At 31.1% G+C, this 14,827-nt stretch overlaps 2 protein-coding genes, 1 non-coding gene and 2 pseudogenes across 3 annotated transcripts; 2 read left to right on the top strand and 3 right to left on the bottom strand.

Annotated features, from left to right (window-relative positions):
• Nucleotides 1-5,193: 5,193 nt before the first annotated feature.
• On the bottom strand, nt 5,194-6,134 carry LOC130499982 (uncharacterized). The gene is given in 2 exon segments (XM_056994650.1): nt 5,194-5,508; nt 5,510-6,134. Coding segments are annotated over 2 exon segments (627 nt in total). The 5' UTR covers nt 5,936-6,134; the 3' UTR covers nt 5,194-5,307.
• A 551-nt stretch (nt 6,135-6,685) lies between these two features.
• On the bottom strand, nt 6,686-8,457 carry LOC130509907 (mitogen-activated protein kinase 1-like; annotated as a pseudogene).
• Nucleotides 8,458-9,382: 925 nt separating this feature from the next.
• On the top strand, nt 9,383-10,900 carry LOC130509911 (LIM domain-containing protein WLIM1-like; annotated as a pseudogene).
• A 183-nt stretch (nt 10,901-11,083) lies between these two features.
• Nucleotides 11,084-11,165, top strand: TRNAS-AGA (transfer RNA serine (anticodon AGA)). The gene has a single exon. It is a non-coding gene; the product is annotated as a tRNA-Ser (tRNA).
• Nucleotides 11,166-13,976: 2,811 nt separating this feature from the next.
• Nucleotides 13,977-14,561, bottom strand: LOC130495695 (uncharacterized). The gene has a single exon (XM_056987167.1). It carries the CDS (start codon nt 14,559-14,561, stop codon nt 13,977-13,979), a length of 585 nt encoding a protein of 194 aa, XP_056843147.1.
• Between the last annotated feature and the right edge of the window lie 266 nt (nt 14,562-14,827).

The raw sequence follows: 14,827 nt of genomic DNA, 5'->3' as shown, positions 1-14,827 counted from the left end.
TTTCATATGAATTTTTGAAATCTCCTTTGAATTTTAATTTCTTCAACCACTATTGACATGTATTTCTTTCTATTTCGGGTTTTAAGTCTTAAATGATATGTTCACCAAAATTAATACTCATGGTACGACCAATCTCTATAATATTATTTGAGAAGTCAGTTTCCTATGTGTCGCGCTCACGTTAACTCTCACGGTGGTTGATTAAATTGATACCTTTAATAAATTTAAAATATTATATTCAAATACTATTTATTTTTTATTTAAATTTCTTTTGTAAGATTTTCCAAATAACATGTATAATAAAAGGAAATATTTATAAAGGTTATAAAGCGAATTTTAAAACAAAAACATATGTATAAATAATATGATTTCATTAAAAAGGAAAGTTCACCAAATAGTAATATTCTATTTAACAATATTTTTTGAATGACATAATATATACTAATAAAATACTTTCTTTATATTTTTCAAAGTAATATAGAATATTTTTACATATCTATCAATTTTTAGATGATTATATAAAATAATTAAGTAACATAAACTGATATATGTTTAATTGTCGAAAATAGTTTATAGTTAGTATTATTGAAATGTTATTTGTATTTCTTATTTTTAGTTGACTATAATATCTTTCAATTACAAACAAAAATATCTATAAATTATATTTTACTTATATAATATGATTTCTCAGATTCAATCACAATTTTACTACTTATTTTTAAGAGATATTAAATTTTATGTTTTTATGTTTGTGCAACTTAATATAACCATATCAAAAGGCATACAATTAGTTAGAATTTATAAAAATACTTTAGTTATTGTAAATATTGATGTGTTCATGAGCATCTTTTTATAACATATTTAGAAAAACAAAATTTAATTTGGTATATATTATGAAAATACATGTACATTTAAACGATAAATAAAATTAATCTGACTTGATTTAATTATAATAAAAATGATTATACTTCGGCTTGAATTTGAAAGAATATATGTAACTTAATATACTCCCGACATGAGTGACTCGACACATCCAACTTATATCTAAAATCATAGATTTAACTATAATAAGAAAATATATTTTTATAATAATAACAATTTATTTTATAAATATAAACTATAGGACGACTCAAAACACATTAACATAGGAAAATAAAATATTAACTAACTGTAACAATTTAGGTCTTTTTAAAAATTTATATATATGCATGAGACTTCAAAATATTATCTTTATATTTATTTACATAATTTTGATTCAAACACTTTAGTTTATTTTTTTATTTCATTCTAAACATAATATATCTTAAGTTATACATAACCTTCCTAAAATATATTTAAATATCTAAGACAACAGCCAACCTAAATGCAAATAAGAAAATTAATCAAAATTTTATTAAATTTAGAATAAAAGATACTATACTTTAATTCGTAGAAATAGATGCAATATAATATATCCAAATGATAACTAAATCGACTGTAAGAATAACAAAACCAACTAGATGTAACATATTTAAAATCATATTTCTAATTAAAGTAATATAACATTATTAATACAAATTATGCATAAATTATAAATTAATTAAATTTAAAAATAGCAGTCAATTATTATAGTATATATTTATTTTATAGATATTTATATCCGTGCATGAGCACGGGAAAATCACCTAGTATACTTTATAATACTCAAACATATCAGTATATACTAAATCTCTAATCGTTTTTTCTTAGTCTTATCTTAACAAATAGTTTCAAATCAAACCGATTTTCTCTATTTTTAAAGAAAAGATTTCGATGTAAACTATAGATAATTGAATCGGATCATCGATTTATTTGTGTTGATTTGTAATGGAAATTAGACTTTAATGCAAGTTTTCAAGTCTTAAATCTGATTGTTTTCTCTGTTTTTATTACATCAAATTCTCATTATCAAAATCCAAGCATTTTCTACAAACTTTCTTATTGAAAAATAAATATTCTGATGATTATTCAATTGGTAACCTTGTTAACAACTTTTGCTCTACACATATTTTTCATTTTTAGTTTTGTTTTATTGACCTTTAAGAACATGTTTTCTCGAAGTCTTTAGTTTGGATTTTTTTTTTGGGTTTGGCTTTTCTGACCAATTTTAGCTTGTATTTCTTTCTATTTTGCCTTTAAAATGTCTTAATGCTATATTTAGGATACTCTGTACAACCAATGTACTTTTTGGTATTCATACATGTCATAATATTTAAAATATGACTGGAAAGCTTTCTTTAGAGTAAACTATTACTCTAATTATAATCTTACTCCAAATCCCATTGAGATCTTATCAATCAATTGGAATATATTTTTTGAATTTTTACTCTATACATTTTTTTAGAAAAAAAAACACATACTCAAGTTTACTCTACGTTATATACTAGGGTAAAAGCATTCTTTGCGTTGTCACGTTTTTCTTATTCTTTTCATGTTAACTTAAGATAATAATATTCAAATCATATGTAATAGTTTTTTATCCACTATTTTCTTATTAGTTAATTTACCACTATTATTTGTTTCCTTTTGTACTATTTATTTATTTATTTTTCTTTTCTGTATATTTTTCATTTTAATAATTTTGATTTTTTTATTTTCAAGAATGTGTATCATGAGAGTTTCTAGCTTAAGATTAAAGCTTCTTTAACCATTTTTGGCATATACTTTTTCCTCTTTTGGTTTTCAAGAGTGTTAGTGATCTTAGTTAATTAACCTAATCTTAAGAGATAAACTATTTTTGCATTCTTAAATAAATATATGGAAATCCAACCTTAATGCACATGAGAAGACCACAAAATCGGTCTTAATGATTTCCAGCTCTAAATGGTATTCATCTACTTATTAGATATTAATTATGATATTAACAAAGCAACATTATTTCATGGTTTATATAAACATCATGACTCGTGCATGATTCTTAGATACGTTTTCAATCAAAAGCTGTGGAACTACCTCATGCACAATAACATCTTCTTAACGCAGCTTTAGTCTTCATAATGATTGATCGAGATATACGGTTTATCATCCATGGAAAAACGAATAAGAGGCTATTCAAAGACTTCTTACCTCTTTGGCTCTCTTGATCGAAAGATTAATTTGCACTTTGTGAATCATCATAATGTATCTTCTTTTATTTTTTTTGCTTTGGATGCATTGACTATAGGATAACTGTTTTGTAAATTCTCTTTTCATTTTTAATGATATTAACATTTTTAGCAAAAGAAAAAACTATGGAGCTCAGCAGCGGTAGACCCAACAATTATATTTACCTATGTCATAATATAGAGATTAAAAAAAAAATCTAATTGTAACAAAAGTGTCATTTGCAGGATTGAACCTGTGTTAAAGGATGTCAAAACCTATTAATTCACCGTCACCTTGTTAGCTGACCCACCTAATTTCTTAGTGGATCCGCCTCTAGAGTTGTTCAAGTATCGATTACCAAAAAGAAACTGTTCAAGAATTCAATCCACTCTCGTTCATGTTTCTTCCAAACTTTTCTTTTGTTCAACAATTTCTTCCAAACTAAACATAATATTTGTTACCATTTATTAGAACCAATATTCTCTAATTGAATCCAACCCAGCCCAACCAAATTGATGTTGGGCTGACTTCTGTAAGTTTTTCTTCAACTCAACAATTTGAATTGCAGCTGGGTCCAGCCCAGACGTACGTACAAATTCCTAAAGAATACCAAATTGGGGTTATAGTAAACAAGTGGTAAAATAGTAAATGTCATCCAAAACAATAAGCAATCAACATTCCAATGCCAAAAATTCCCAATCAAGTTAAAGATTATACGGACCATATCACCCGTTTGAATAATTACACTAGACCTGGATCCGCCCGACCGGGCGGATATTAATTATGAGTTCTATTATGTTGTAAAAATAGTTGTTGCTAGTTTATGATATATAATATATGAAAAACCATACTACAATTTTGACAAATTAGCAATATATTTGAGATCAATGAATTTAATATGGTTATTCAATTGTATATTAATTTTTATAAATTTGGATAATGTTATTTGTTATTTGTTTGTGCCAAAAAAAAGAAAAGAAATAATGTTAATAGTTTAAAAATGAGTTCGAATATTTTTAGGCAAAGTTATAAGTAACCACTATTAAGTGTAATATTATATCTATATTAATCATCTATCTCTATTATTACTTAGGATGTGAAATTTTAAATTTTATTATGACATCATTCCCAGATCATAAAATATTAATTGATTTAATTAATTAATTAATATAAACTAATGGGGTTTTGTTTTCCAAAATATCTATTATTATACTGATTTTTGGGCCATTATTATTTAGTCAAATATTTTATAATTAATATAAACTAATGGAAATTATTAAACCAATTAAAAATTTTAGATATAACATGTTTACTCTTACGATCGTTATAGTTGTGATGAGTTTAAATAAAACATTCTTTATAGTTGTGATGAGCTGATCTTTAATTAATTCTATGAATTTTCATACATTTTACATTATGCATATAGATGACTGTGTGTTGACTTTTGATCTGAAACTATAAAAATCGATAGTAACTATGATTGTGGTTGTTTAATATTGCAGGCGTAATGTTATCGGTAAAGGAAAACATGGCATAGTTGGAAGATGGAGTACATTGATCATTTAATTATTAGTTTCTTTTATCGTAGTTTGTTAGCGTTAGTTTAGGAAAGTGTTAAAACGTGGAAAAAACATGAATTTTTTACGCAAAGACATTATTAATTCTCAGTGGCATTTGCTTGTAAATAATAGGAAAAACTAAGGACATTTCCATATGTGTACTTCTATTTTAATAAAGTAGATATCATTAGAATTTGACGAGGGGTTACAGAACAAAGCAAAGAATAAGGAACAAAACCAACAAAAGATTAAGGTTAAATGTCAGATGAAACGAATAAAAGAACTTTCAAACACAACTAAAAGAAAGAAAAAAAGGTTACATCAGTTATCATCACCGAGTTTTAATAGTTGGAAGATGGAGTACATTGATCATTTAATTATTAGTTTTTTTTATCGTAGTTTGTTAGCGTTAGTTTAGGAAAGTGTTAAAACGTGGAAAAAACATGAATTTTTTACGCAAAGACATTATTAATTCTCAGTGGCATTTGCTTGTAAATAATAGGAAAAACTAAGGACATTTCCATATGTGTACTTCTATTTTAAGGAACAAAACCAACAAAAGATTAAGGTTAAATGTCAGATGAAACGAATAAAAGAACTTTCAAACACAACTAAAAGAAAGAAAAAAAGGTTACATCAGTTATCATCACCGAGTTTTACTAGGAGCAGCCATACGCGGAAGCTTCTCTTTGATAACAGTTTGATCACGAGCCATGCTCTCGTTCATTTTCTTCTTCTTCTTCTTGGTCTTGTATGTTGATCCTTTCTTTCTGCTATGTTCTTTGATCATTGGAACCAAATACCAAACGATACAAGTGCACATGATCGAAACCGTTCTTCCAAAAAAACACCAAGAAGACTAGAACCAAGATCGTTGTCACGGGTAAAAAACGGTTCGGTCTTGAAATCTTCTTAAGATTCTCTTTCAATACACATCTACGTTTCTGCTCCGTTGTTTCTGACTCTGTCTCCTTTATTTCTTTTGCCTCCTTTGTTTTCGACTCGGTCTTGTTCTTGAGATCATCTTCTTGACCATCGACCTTCTTCTTGGCTACCTTATTTGTCTTGATCATCACAGGAACGCACTCTCCGGAGCTTTTGAAAACAAACCGAACAAGAGGAGGCCCATCGGGGTCTAGCCTATTTGCGTAAATGCTCTGTCTCTTCTCGTCAAGCTCAGAGAGAAGTGCAGAGAATTTTTCAAGTCCGCGACTTGAATAAGGGTTCCTGCTTTCTTTCTTAGATCTCTTCGGTGATGAGAAGGGACTCACCATATTGACTGGTTCTTTGTGTGTGTGTGTGTGTGTGTGTGAGGATTGGAGAGATTTGAAGGTTTTTGGTTTATGGAGAAGTTGTTAGGAGGATTTAGTATTCTGACAAGAGAGACGGCTTTCTAGTTATCATAATGAGACTTGTTGTCTTTAAGCTATATATCTAATTTTTCGTATAAACAAATAGATTGGAGGATTTGACCAGATCTCGTTCAATGTGATAAAACGATCGGATCAAGTATATTATAAACTTATTTTAATTCTCATGAGACGAATAGAATAGTTTCTATAAAATTAAAAAACAAACATTATCTCTCATCCCAGTTGTATTTTCTCTGATCTTTACTGATTGACTTCTTGGAGAAGAAGCAAAGTTTATTTCATTTTCCATGAATCATGATGGCTTAACCAGTGATCGTTAATTTTGACTGAAAAAAAAAAGAAATAAGAATTTCATGCATAACCATGTACTTGTGGATATTATACTTTATTCAAATAAAAACACTAAACGAAAACAAATCAAATCATGTGTTGACAAAAGAAACAAATCAAATCATGTGTTGACAAAAAAGAAGAAGGAAGCAACTCATGTGATATAGGGTGGGTAACAATATAATTAACTCGTCTGAGACTTTGAACATAGACTGATCCGTATATGTCTGGTTTCAGTTCGGTCAATTAGGTACCTGCAAATGCCTTAATTTAATTTGATCAAATGAGTGTGAAAGGAGATCGAAGTCCCATGAATGAAAGACTATTGTAACACGCAAAACATCCCATCGCATCAGAGGATTTAAAGTTCTGAAAGAAACAAACAAACAAGCAGAGAAACAGATCAATCTATGTACATTATGTTACAGTCTCACAGGCTCACTTAAAAGCTTTTAGTGACAAAAAAAAGGCAGCTTCCATGGCATCGCGACTGGTTTTAAACTTCAAGTTATTCTTATTCTGCTTCAAGACTATATAGATATAAAAGTAACAGAAGACTTATGTCAGTTACCATTAGAAGACTTGACCTCATAGCAGCTCAGATGTTGAAGCTTGAGGATGGTAATGAAGCATCTCATTCCACATCATCTCTCTTATCATCTCCTCTTCCAACTCCTCATCTACGTCCAGATCAATAGGAACCTGAGCCGGAGGGTTTGCGTTCGGATCATACAGAGGCGCCATGTAAGGATGCTGAAGCGCATCAGTGACACTAATCCTCTTGGACGGATCAACAACAAGCATTTTCTGAAGAAGGTCGATGGCCAGAACATGAACTCCGGGTAAACCCTAGACAAAGACATCCCAGGCGAACAAGGAAGCGATCTGATGTAACGTTTGGCTTTAGGGTTATCTATGAACTCGAGATCTTCGTCTCTTTGGCTTCCGAGTATGTTGACGATGAGTTTGAGCTGGTTTAGGCATTCAGTTCCTTGGAATATCGGTTTTCTACCAAGAAGCTCGGCGAAAATGCAACCAACGGACCAAACATCGATGGATGTTCCGTAGTTGTCACAGCAGAGGAGAAGCTCGGGTGCTCTGTACCAACGAGTCACCACATATTCAGTTATGAACTGTCCCTTGGTGTTGCTGGTCCGCGCAAGACCGAAGTCACATATCTTCAAATCGCAGTTCGCGTTGATAAGGAGGTTGCCTGGTTTCAAATCTCGGAGGAGGATGTTGGCTGAGTGTATATACTTTAGCCCTCGAAGCAACTACACAAAATAACAAGTAAACTTAAAGCACAAATCAAGAATTAGGGATGGGCATCCGGTTTCGAGTTTTCGGAATTAAAGATTTGATTTTATAAATTTCAGTTTAGCTATGTGGGATCTTTTATCCAGATAAATTATGTAAACAAACTATAAAATTTCAATGTACTTTAAAATCCTTAAATTCAAATAAAATATGCCATATAAATTTGATTATGTATGCTAAATAACTAAAATTAATATGAATTTTTTTTTGGTTTATATATTTAGATGGAACCTGCAGTAGGTATTTAAAATATTGTCAGTGTTTTGAATACTTTTGGATATTTGTTTTTAGCTATTTTAAAAATATTTTAGATAATTCTGTTATTTCTGAGAATTTTGAATATTTTATGAATATAAAATTTTAATATTTTTAATATTTTTAAATTAATGTTTTATTATAAAAATTGTAAAAAATAAAATTTCGAGTATCCGAGATATTTCAATTCGCTTTTGTACTTCAATACCAATCTTTTTTATCTTTACGAATATCTTAGTAGTTCCGGTTAATGCAACTTTTTGTGTCAGATTGGGCTGGTATTTTGTCCACGTAGAACCAATCAAGTATCTGGAACAAGAAGTATTGGCAGTGATCATTACTAAGAACTTGAGAAGACTTGATAATCTGGTGGAGATCAGTATCCATGAGCTCATAAACAAGATACACTGAAATCAATTACACTGAAATCTTTTTTTTTGCTTTAGAATAGCTCACATTTTTTTTGAACAACAAGAAACATGTTAAGAACACAGTCTAAGATTGAAATCAATTACACTGAAATCTTGTTACATCTAGAGGAAAATGGGAAAAAGATGAAAAGAGTAAAAGAGTCAAAAGTTTCCATTAATATGAGAGAGTAGGCCCATGCAAGCAAAAAATGGGGAAGGCCCATAAATTTAAGGGGGTGGGCAAAAATCTAAAAAACTGTATGGAATGATGTATATTTAAGTAACAAATATAGCAAGGTTAGGTATTTTTTGATTAAAAAAAGATGGTTGGTATCATTATGATCACTCATTCTCTTACAACCAATTATGTCAATATTACAGCTCATCCAAAAGTCTTTATGGTAAAGCATGTCTCAGATATTTCGAAACATAAACACACACACACCATATACATAAAATAGTATATTCACAGATTTCCAACCAATTCACCACAAGCAATACAGCTTTTAATCATTATCTATAACCAAACAGAGATTCTTTCCAGTTGTTTGTTTCCCCTTTTTCTGGGTGCTCCTAAGCTTAACCGTGAGAATAAAATAAATGTTTACAGCACAGGCATTTAAACATAGTATAGTAAAGCATTGTATATAGAGTCTTGACTATTGAGAAAACATTGTGTATGTTAAGCATTGTCATTTGTCAAGCCATTGCATGTCTACCTAAACTAGATTTGAAATCACTGAGATAAATGTTGAAAAATATCTAGGAGACAAGATATTGACTGGTGCTTACTTAAAGTTTGGACAAAAATCATTAAAAGAGAAAAAAAGAAAGGCCGTTGAGCACCTAATAATATTATTATTACCGTTTATCTTTGATTATTGGGATTAGACAGTGACAAAAAAACATGCTAGATTTGTCAGACACCCCCAAGTATTCAAATTTGAATTAGCAAAAGTTCAAAAATTTGAACTTATAAACCTTTTCTATTGCATTTGATTTTTTAAAACACTTTCTTCCACGACTAATTTTGAATTTTATTTCATCACATTTGTATTATTAAATTTTCAAATTACCCAACCTTTTCTATAAGTGAACTTACTTTAAAGGTAGAAAAAAAGAGAGAGGACATGTTCGTTTTCAATATATCTGGTCCCCATTTGGAGAAAACGAAGCAACAATAATAGATACTCTCTTCCTTTCTATCATTTTCTTCATCTTTGTTTCATCTTCTTCTTTTTGGGCTATTGGTCTTACAAGAAACAGAACACACACAAAATGGCGTTCGCAGGAACAACCCAGAAATGCATGGCTTGTGACAAAACCGTGTACCTCGTCGACAAGTTAACCGCTGATAACCGGGTCTACCACAAAGCTTGTTTCCGTTGTCACCATTGCAAAGGAACTCTCAAGGTTTTTATTTTTTTTCTTGGGTTCTTGTTTCATTTTCTGATGATTAGTCAAGAGGTAGATCTAGGAGATATCATTTTCTGATGATGAGTAGAATATCTTTGATAAAGTGGAAATAGTGTGAAAGATGAATCTGATTGTTTGTTATTGTTTTGATGGAAACAGCTTAGCAATTACAACTCATTTTGAAGGAGTTCTCTATTGCAGACCACATTTCGATCAAAACTTCAAGAGAACTGGAAGTCTTGAGAAAAGCTTCGAAGGTAAATTAATTAATAACAAATCAAAATAAAAAAAAAAATCTGGAGGGTATCTAAAAGTTTGATTCTTGTTCTTTTTATAGGGACACCAAAGATGGGAAACCTGATAGACCTTTGGAGGGAGAGGTAATCTTCAGACAACTCTTTTATCTGTTTCTTGATTGTGTGTTTTTGTGGTTCTTGAACTTTTAAACATTTGATCTAATAAATCTCTCTAACAGAGACCTGCTGGGACCAAAGTGTCGAATATGTTTGGTGGAACTCGAGAGAAATGCATTGGCTGCGACAAAACTGTCTATCCTATTGAGAAGGTATCGATCTAACATTAGATTCTTTGATAATTGCTATATTGTTCAATATCTATTGACTGCTTTTGTTTATGAAGGTGTCGGTGAATGGAACACTGTACCACAAGAGCTGTTTCAAGTGTACACACGGAGGCTGCACGATAAGTCCTTCGAACTACATAGCTCACGAGGGGAAGCTTTATTGCAAGCATCATCATATCAGCTTATCAAGGAGAAAGGAAATTTGAGCCAGCTCGAAGGAGGAGGAGACAATGCCGCCGCCAAGGACAAAGACGTTGCTGCTTAAAAAAAGTTTCAATCTCTCTGGATGATTTTGACCATGGAAGAACCACCACTATAGTGTCTCTCTCTACTTCTCGATCCACATAACATATACTATTGGTTTTGTTCTTCTCAAGTCTATGTTCTTCTTTTTTGTTGTTGTTGTTGTCTTTCATGTTGTTTCTTTGGGAACTTATGTTCACTCTTTGTTGGGTTTCTTGAGATGAAACAAGAAAATAGAGAAATAATGGATGTTTGCTTATGATACACATAAGTTCATATAATTTAATTTTCATGAAGAGCATTTCTTCAGCATAGAGCAGTGACTTTTCATATGTTCCTTTTCACATAATATATGATTTGATAATTTGAAAACATGTGCTAATCTATCTCCCCCTAGTTATGGTAAAAAGCTTTTATGAGTTTGTCGTATTACTTTGACTGTTCACGTCTCAACAACATCAATAATAAGACTTTGTTACTCAATTAAAGCAAAAGGTGGACGTGCCGGAGTGGTTATCGGGCATGACTAGAAATCATGTGGGCTTTGCCCGCGCAGGTTCGAATCCTGCCGTTCACGTTTTTGTTTTTTGTTTTTTAATATACTGTTCTTATGGCCCATCTAAACTGAACTGAGTAATAATAATGTAACGTACTTTATGAAATATACGCCATCATGTGTTATTTCCTATCAATTGTTGTCAACTTTATGAAATAATTGTGCTGCATAATCATTTCGCTTATTTAATATAATTATACCGATACCTACATATGCAATGCATCAATGTTAATGGAAGAGTAAACTTGTATTTCTAACAGTAAATATTCTAAATGTGCAAAACATTATGCTTGGTTTCAGTTTAATTATTGCGTTACGTACGAGACAAATGATCATATTAATATATATCTGGATAAGGCTGGAGGTTATATATATAGCCAAGCGTTTCCTAACGATGTTCTCATTCCAACAATATATTAATCAAAAATTTAGGTGAATAATACATACATCAAATACAATTTTACGGAATGATTATTTATATTTATATGTATATATAAATATTAACGCATATACACCAATATCTCAAACGAAACCAACATAGTACCACATGCAAAGAGTCTTCAAACCGATGTAGTCCAAACAAACATGAGTTCGATCAAACTTCTAAAGCCAAAGTTCCCTTCTCATGGGAGCTAAAACCTGGAATTTCAAGAAGGACGAACAGAAGTGGACGTGATCAGCTGCAGTGCAAGCTTACGCCGCCTCCATGCCCTCATGCTGAGTATAGTGAAGAAGTGTTGCATAGTCCTCTAGTTGTGTGTCCTTTCACGCCTACTAACTCGAGATCCAGTTTGTCAAGTTTTAGGAAGAAAGATGCTGACCCTTTTTTTGAAGCTTATAGGAAATGTTTAGAGAATAGTCCGATTCGCATCTCTTCTTCCATGGGAAGAAACGTTCGAGCTGATCATCAAGATTGTTACGCAAAGGACAAGAAGAAAAAGTCTCTTATGTTATGGCTATGGAGTAAATACTCTTGCAAATTTGGTACTGGTGGCTGGAGTTCGGACTCTCGATTCCGTCGATCCAAGAAGAGAGTTGATTCCACTAAGTAAACATATTTTGATCTAGTTATTAGAAGTTCTACAAATACTATTGTTGTTCATTAAAGACAAATATTATAGTGAAATGTTAATGTGGGATTCAATGAATGTTCAACATAACAGTGTTGGAACTCATTTTTGACGAGATGGTTTAAGACCATTTTCGATAAATTTTCCGAGCGAAGATGTTCGTCGGATAATTGATTGTTTGACAAACACTGTGAAGTAGTGTATTAATATGTCAAAAATAAAGTTCGTTTGAATAAGAAATGTTGGTCCAAAATCATTGACTTAGAAAGCTTTTGAACTTGAATATTTGACTATGTTTAAAAATTAGTAAATGTCCAACATAAAATATGAGGTGTGAATCTTCTTGTTTATATATGGAGAAGTATGAATATACTATAGTATATTTCTGAAAAGATATACCGGTTGAAATGTGTGTGTACAAAACCGAGTTAACCAAATTAAATTTGGAATTGAATTTGAAATTTGGTCAAAGGACTATAGCCATCCTTTTGTTATTGTAACCGAATTCAAATCAATTTAATGATTGTCTTAAATAATTTAATAATTAAAAGAAATCATTAATATCTTTTCTTTATATCAAAAACGTTTTTTTTACTATGTCATTATGGTTGTTTTGATAATATCAAAGAGGTTGATTTATATTAATTATAGGAATCAATGTCGTAACGTTTGTGGTTTTTGCTTTTGGAAAAGCTTATAAAACCCACTACTCTTCATATTAATGTGATAGACACACGAACACATTGATATGAGCAACAACAAAATTCTCTTGAATAATTATGTTTTGTTTTTTTCTTTTGAGTCTGAGAATACACACAAAACTAGTTCCGCCAGGCTTCTGATAGAGTGACGCAAATTCAGAAGATTGTTTGCAGTTGTATTCTGGGATTCATTACGTTTATCGAACCGTCGCACTACGGAACGTATTTTGAGTTAAGAAAAGAGATAATATCTCGCCTCTGCAGTTGTATCATCTTTTTCTTACTCTTTGATATAATTTTATCAATTTTATTCTTTACAATATTCAGTAATCCGTAGTTTATAAAATGCGGTTCTATCAAACAGTACTACTTGCATGGTTAATACGTCTTCAATGAAATACCATTAACTTCCATTCAAGTATGAACCTTAGGTTTAAAGGTCTAAGTATGCCTTAATCGTCATGAAACAATGTTAGACCGTTTCGTACTTTCATTATATGTGAATTGTATAGTTTCAAAGATCGTATAGAACACAAGTAAAGAAACTCTTCTTTTATTAATCTCTCTTAGTAAACACTCAAAAACTTTAAGCTTCTCAAACTCAATCTCTAAATATATCTCAAATAGGATAATCATAACTTGTACTCCAAGTTAATGTTCATGTTTATCTCCAACAAATTGTTCAATCTTTGGTATGCGACTTCAGCAAATACGTGTAAGTTTCTAGTATGTTAACGGATATGAACTTAGAGCATGTGCATTGCTAACACCCTTAAGTGTTGCTTAAGTGGGCCATTAATGAATTTTTAACAATTAAAATTAAGATAAGCAACTTAGTTAAGAAACACCTAATTATAATAGTGCAATGGTAGTTGCTTAATTAAATTGCTTAACAATAAAAAATATTAAATTTTTTTTAAACATATTTTTTTAAGTATATTAAATTTATTTATTAAATAAAACAGAATGAACATAACATTTTAAACATAGATTTTAACATAAAAACATAAAAATAAAGATTATAAAAATAAACGATAATAATTTCAAAGAGGCATCGAAGCTCAGTTGTTGTCTTCATCACGACCAAATTTATTCCATAGATGTTCAACCAAATCAGCTTTCAGTTTTTGATGCACTTTTCTATTACGAATGTCATTTTCCACATCCATACTGTTGGCAATATGAGAAAAGCCGAGATTGACATGTGAACTTCCGTTGCCTTCTCCTTGTTGGAAATCCGAAACATCAAATTGATTCGTGGTCACATTATCTTCCCAATTTGTAGTGGATTCATCTCGTTCGTCTTCTACTATCATATTATGGAGTATGATACATGCTCTCATTATCTTTCCAATCTTGACTTTATCCCAAGAACGTACTGGATTTTTAATTATGGCAAATCGAGCTTGCAAAACTCCGAAAGCACGCTCGGCATCTTTTCGGGCAGCTTCTTGACGTTTCGCAAATAATCTTGCTTTTAGCCCTTGTGGAAGTGAAATAGATTGGATAAAAGTTGCCCATTTTGGATAAATACCATCGGTTAGATAATAAGCCAAATGGTACACTCTTCCATTGACCGAGAAATTCACTTGCGGGGCTTGACCATTTATTATGTCATCAAAAAACAGGTGAACGATCAAGGACATTAATATCATTTAAGGTACCTGGAAGTCCAAAAAACGCATGCCATATCCAGAGATCATATGAAGCAACCGCCTCTAAAACGACTGTGGGTTTATCCGAACCACGAGAAAATTCCCCTTTCCAAGCGGTTGGACAATTCTTCCACTTCCAATGCATACAATCGATGCTTCCTATCATCCCGGGAAAGCCACGATGCTGTCCAACATGAAGTAGACGTTGAAGATCTTCCGGTGTTGGTCTTCTTAAGTACTCATCGCCGAACAAATTT

The sequence above is a fragment of the Raphanus sativus genome, chromosome 1 (genome assembly GCF_000801105.2).
Source record: "Raphanus sativus cultivar WK10039 chromosome 1, ASM80110v3, whole genome shotgun sequence".
Lineage (NCBI taxonomy): Eukaryota > Viridiplantae > Streptophyta > Magnoliopsida > Brassicales > Brassicaceae > Raphanus > Raphanus sativus.
Note: the sequence above shows the minus strand (reverse complement) of the source record. Positions and strands in the feature narration are given on the sequence as shown.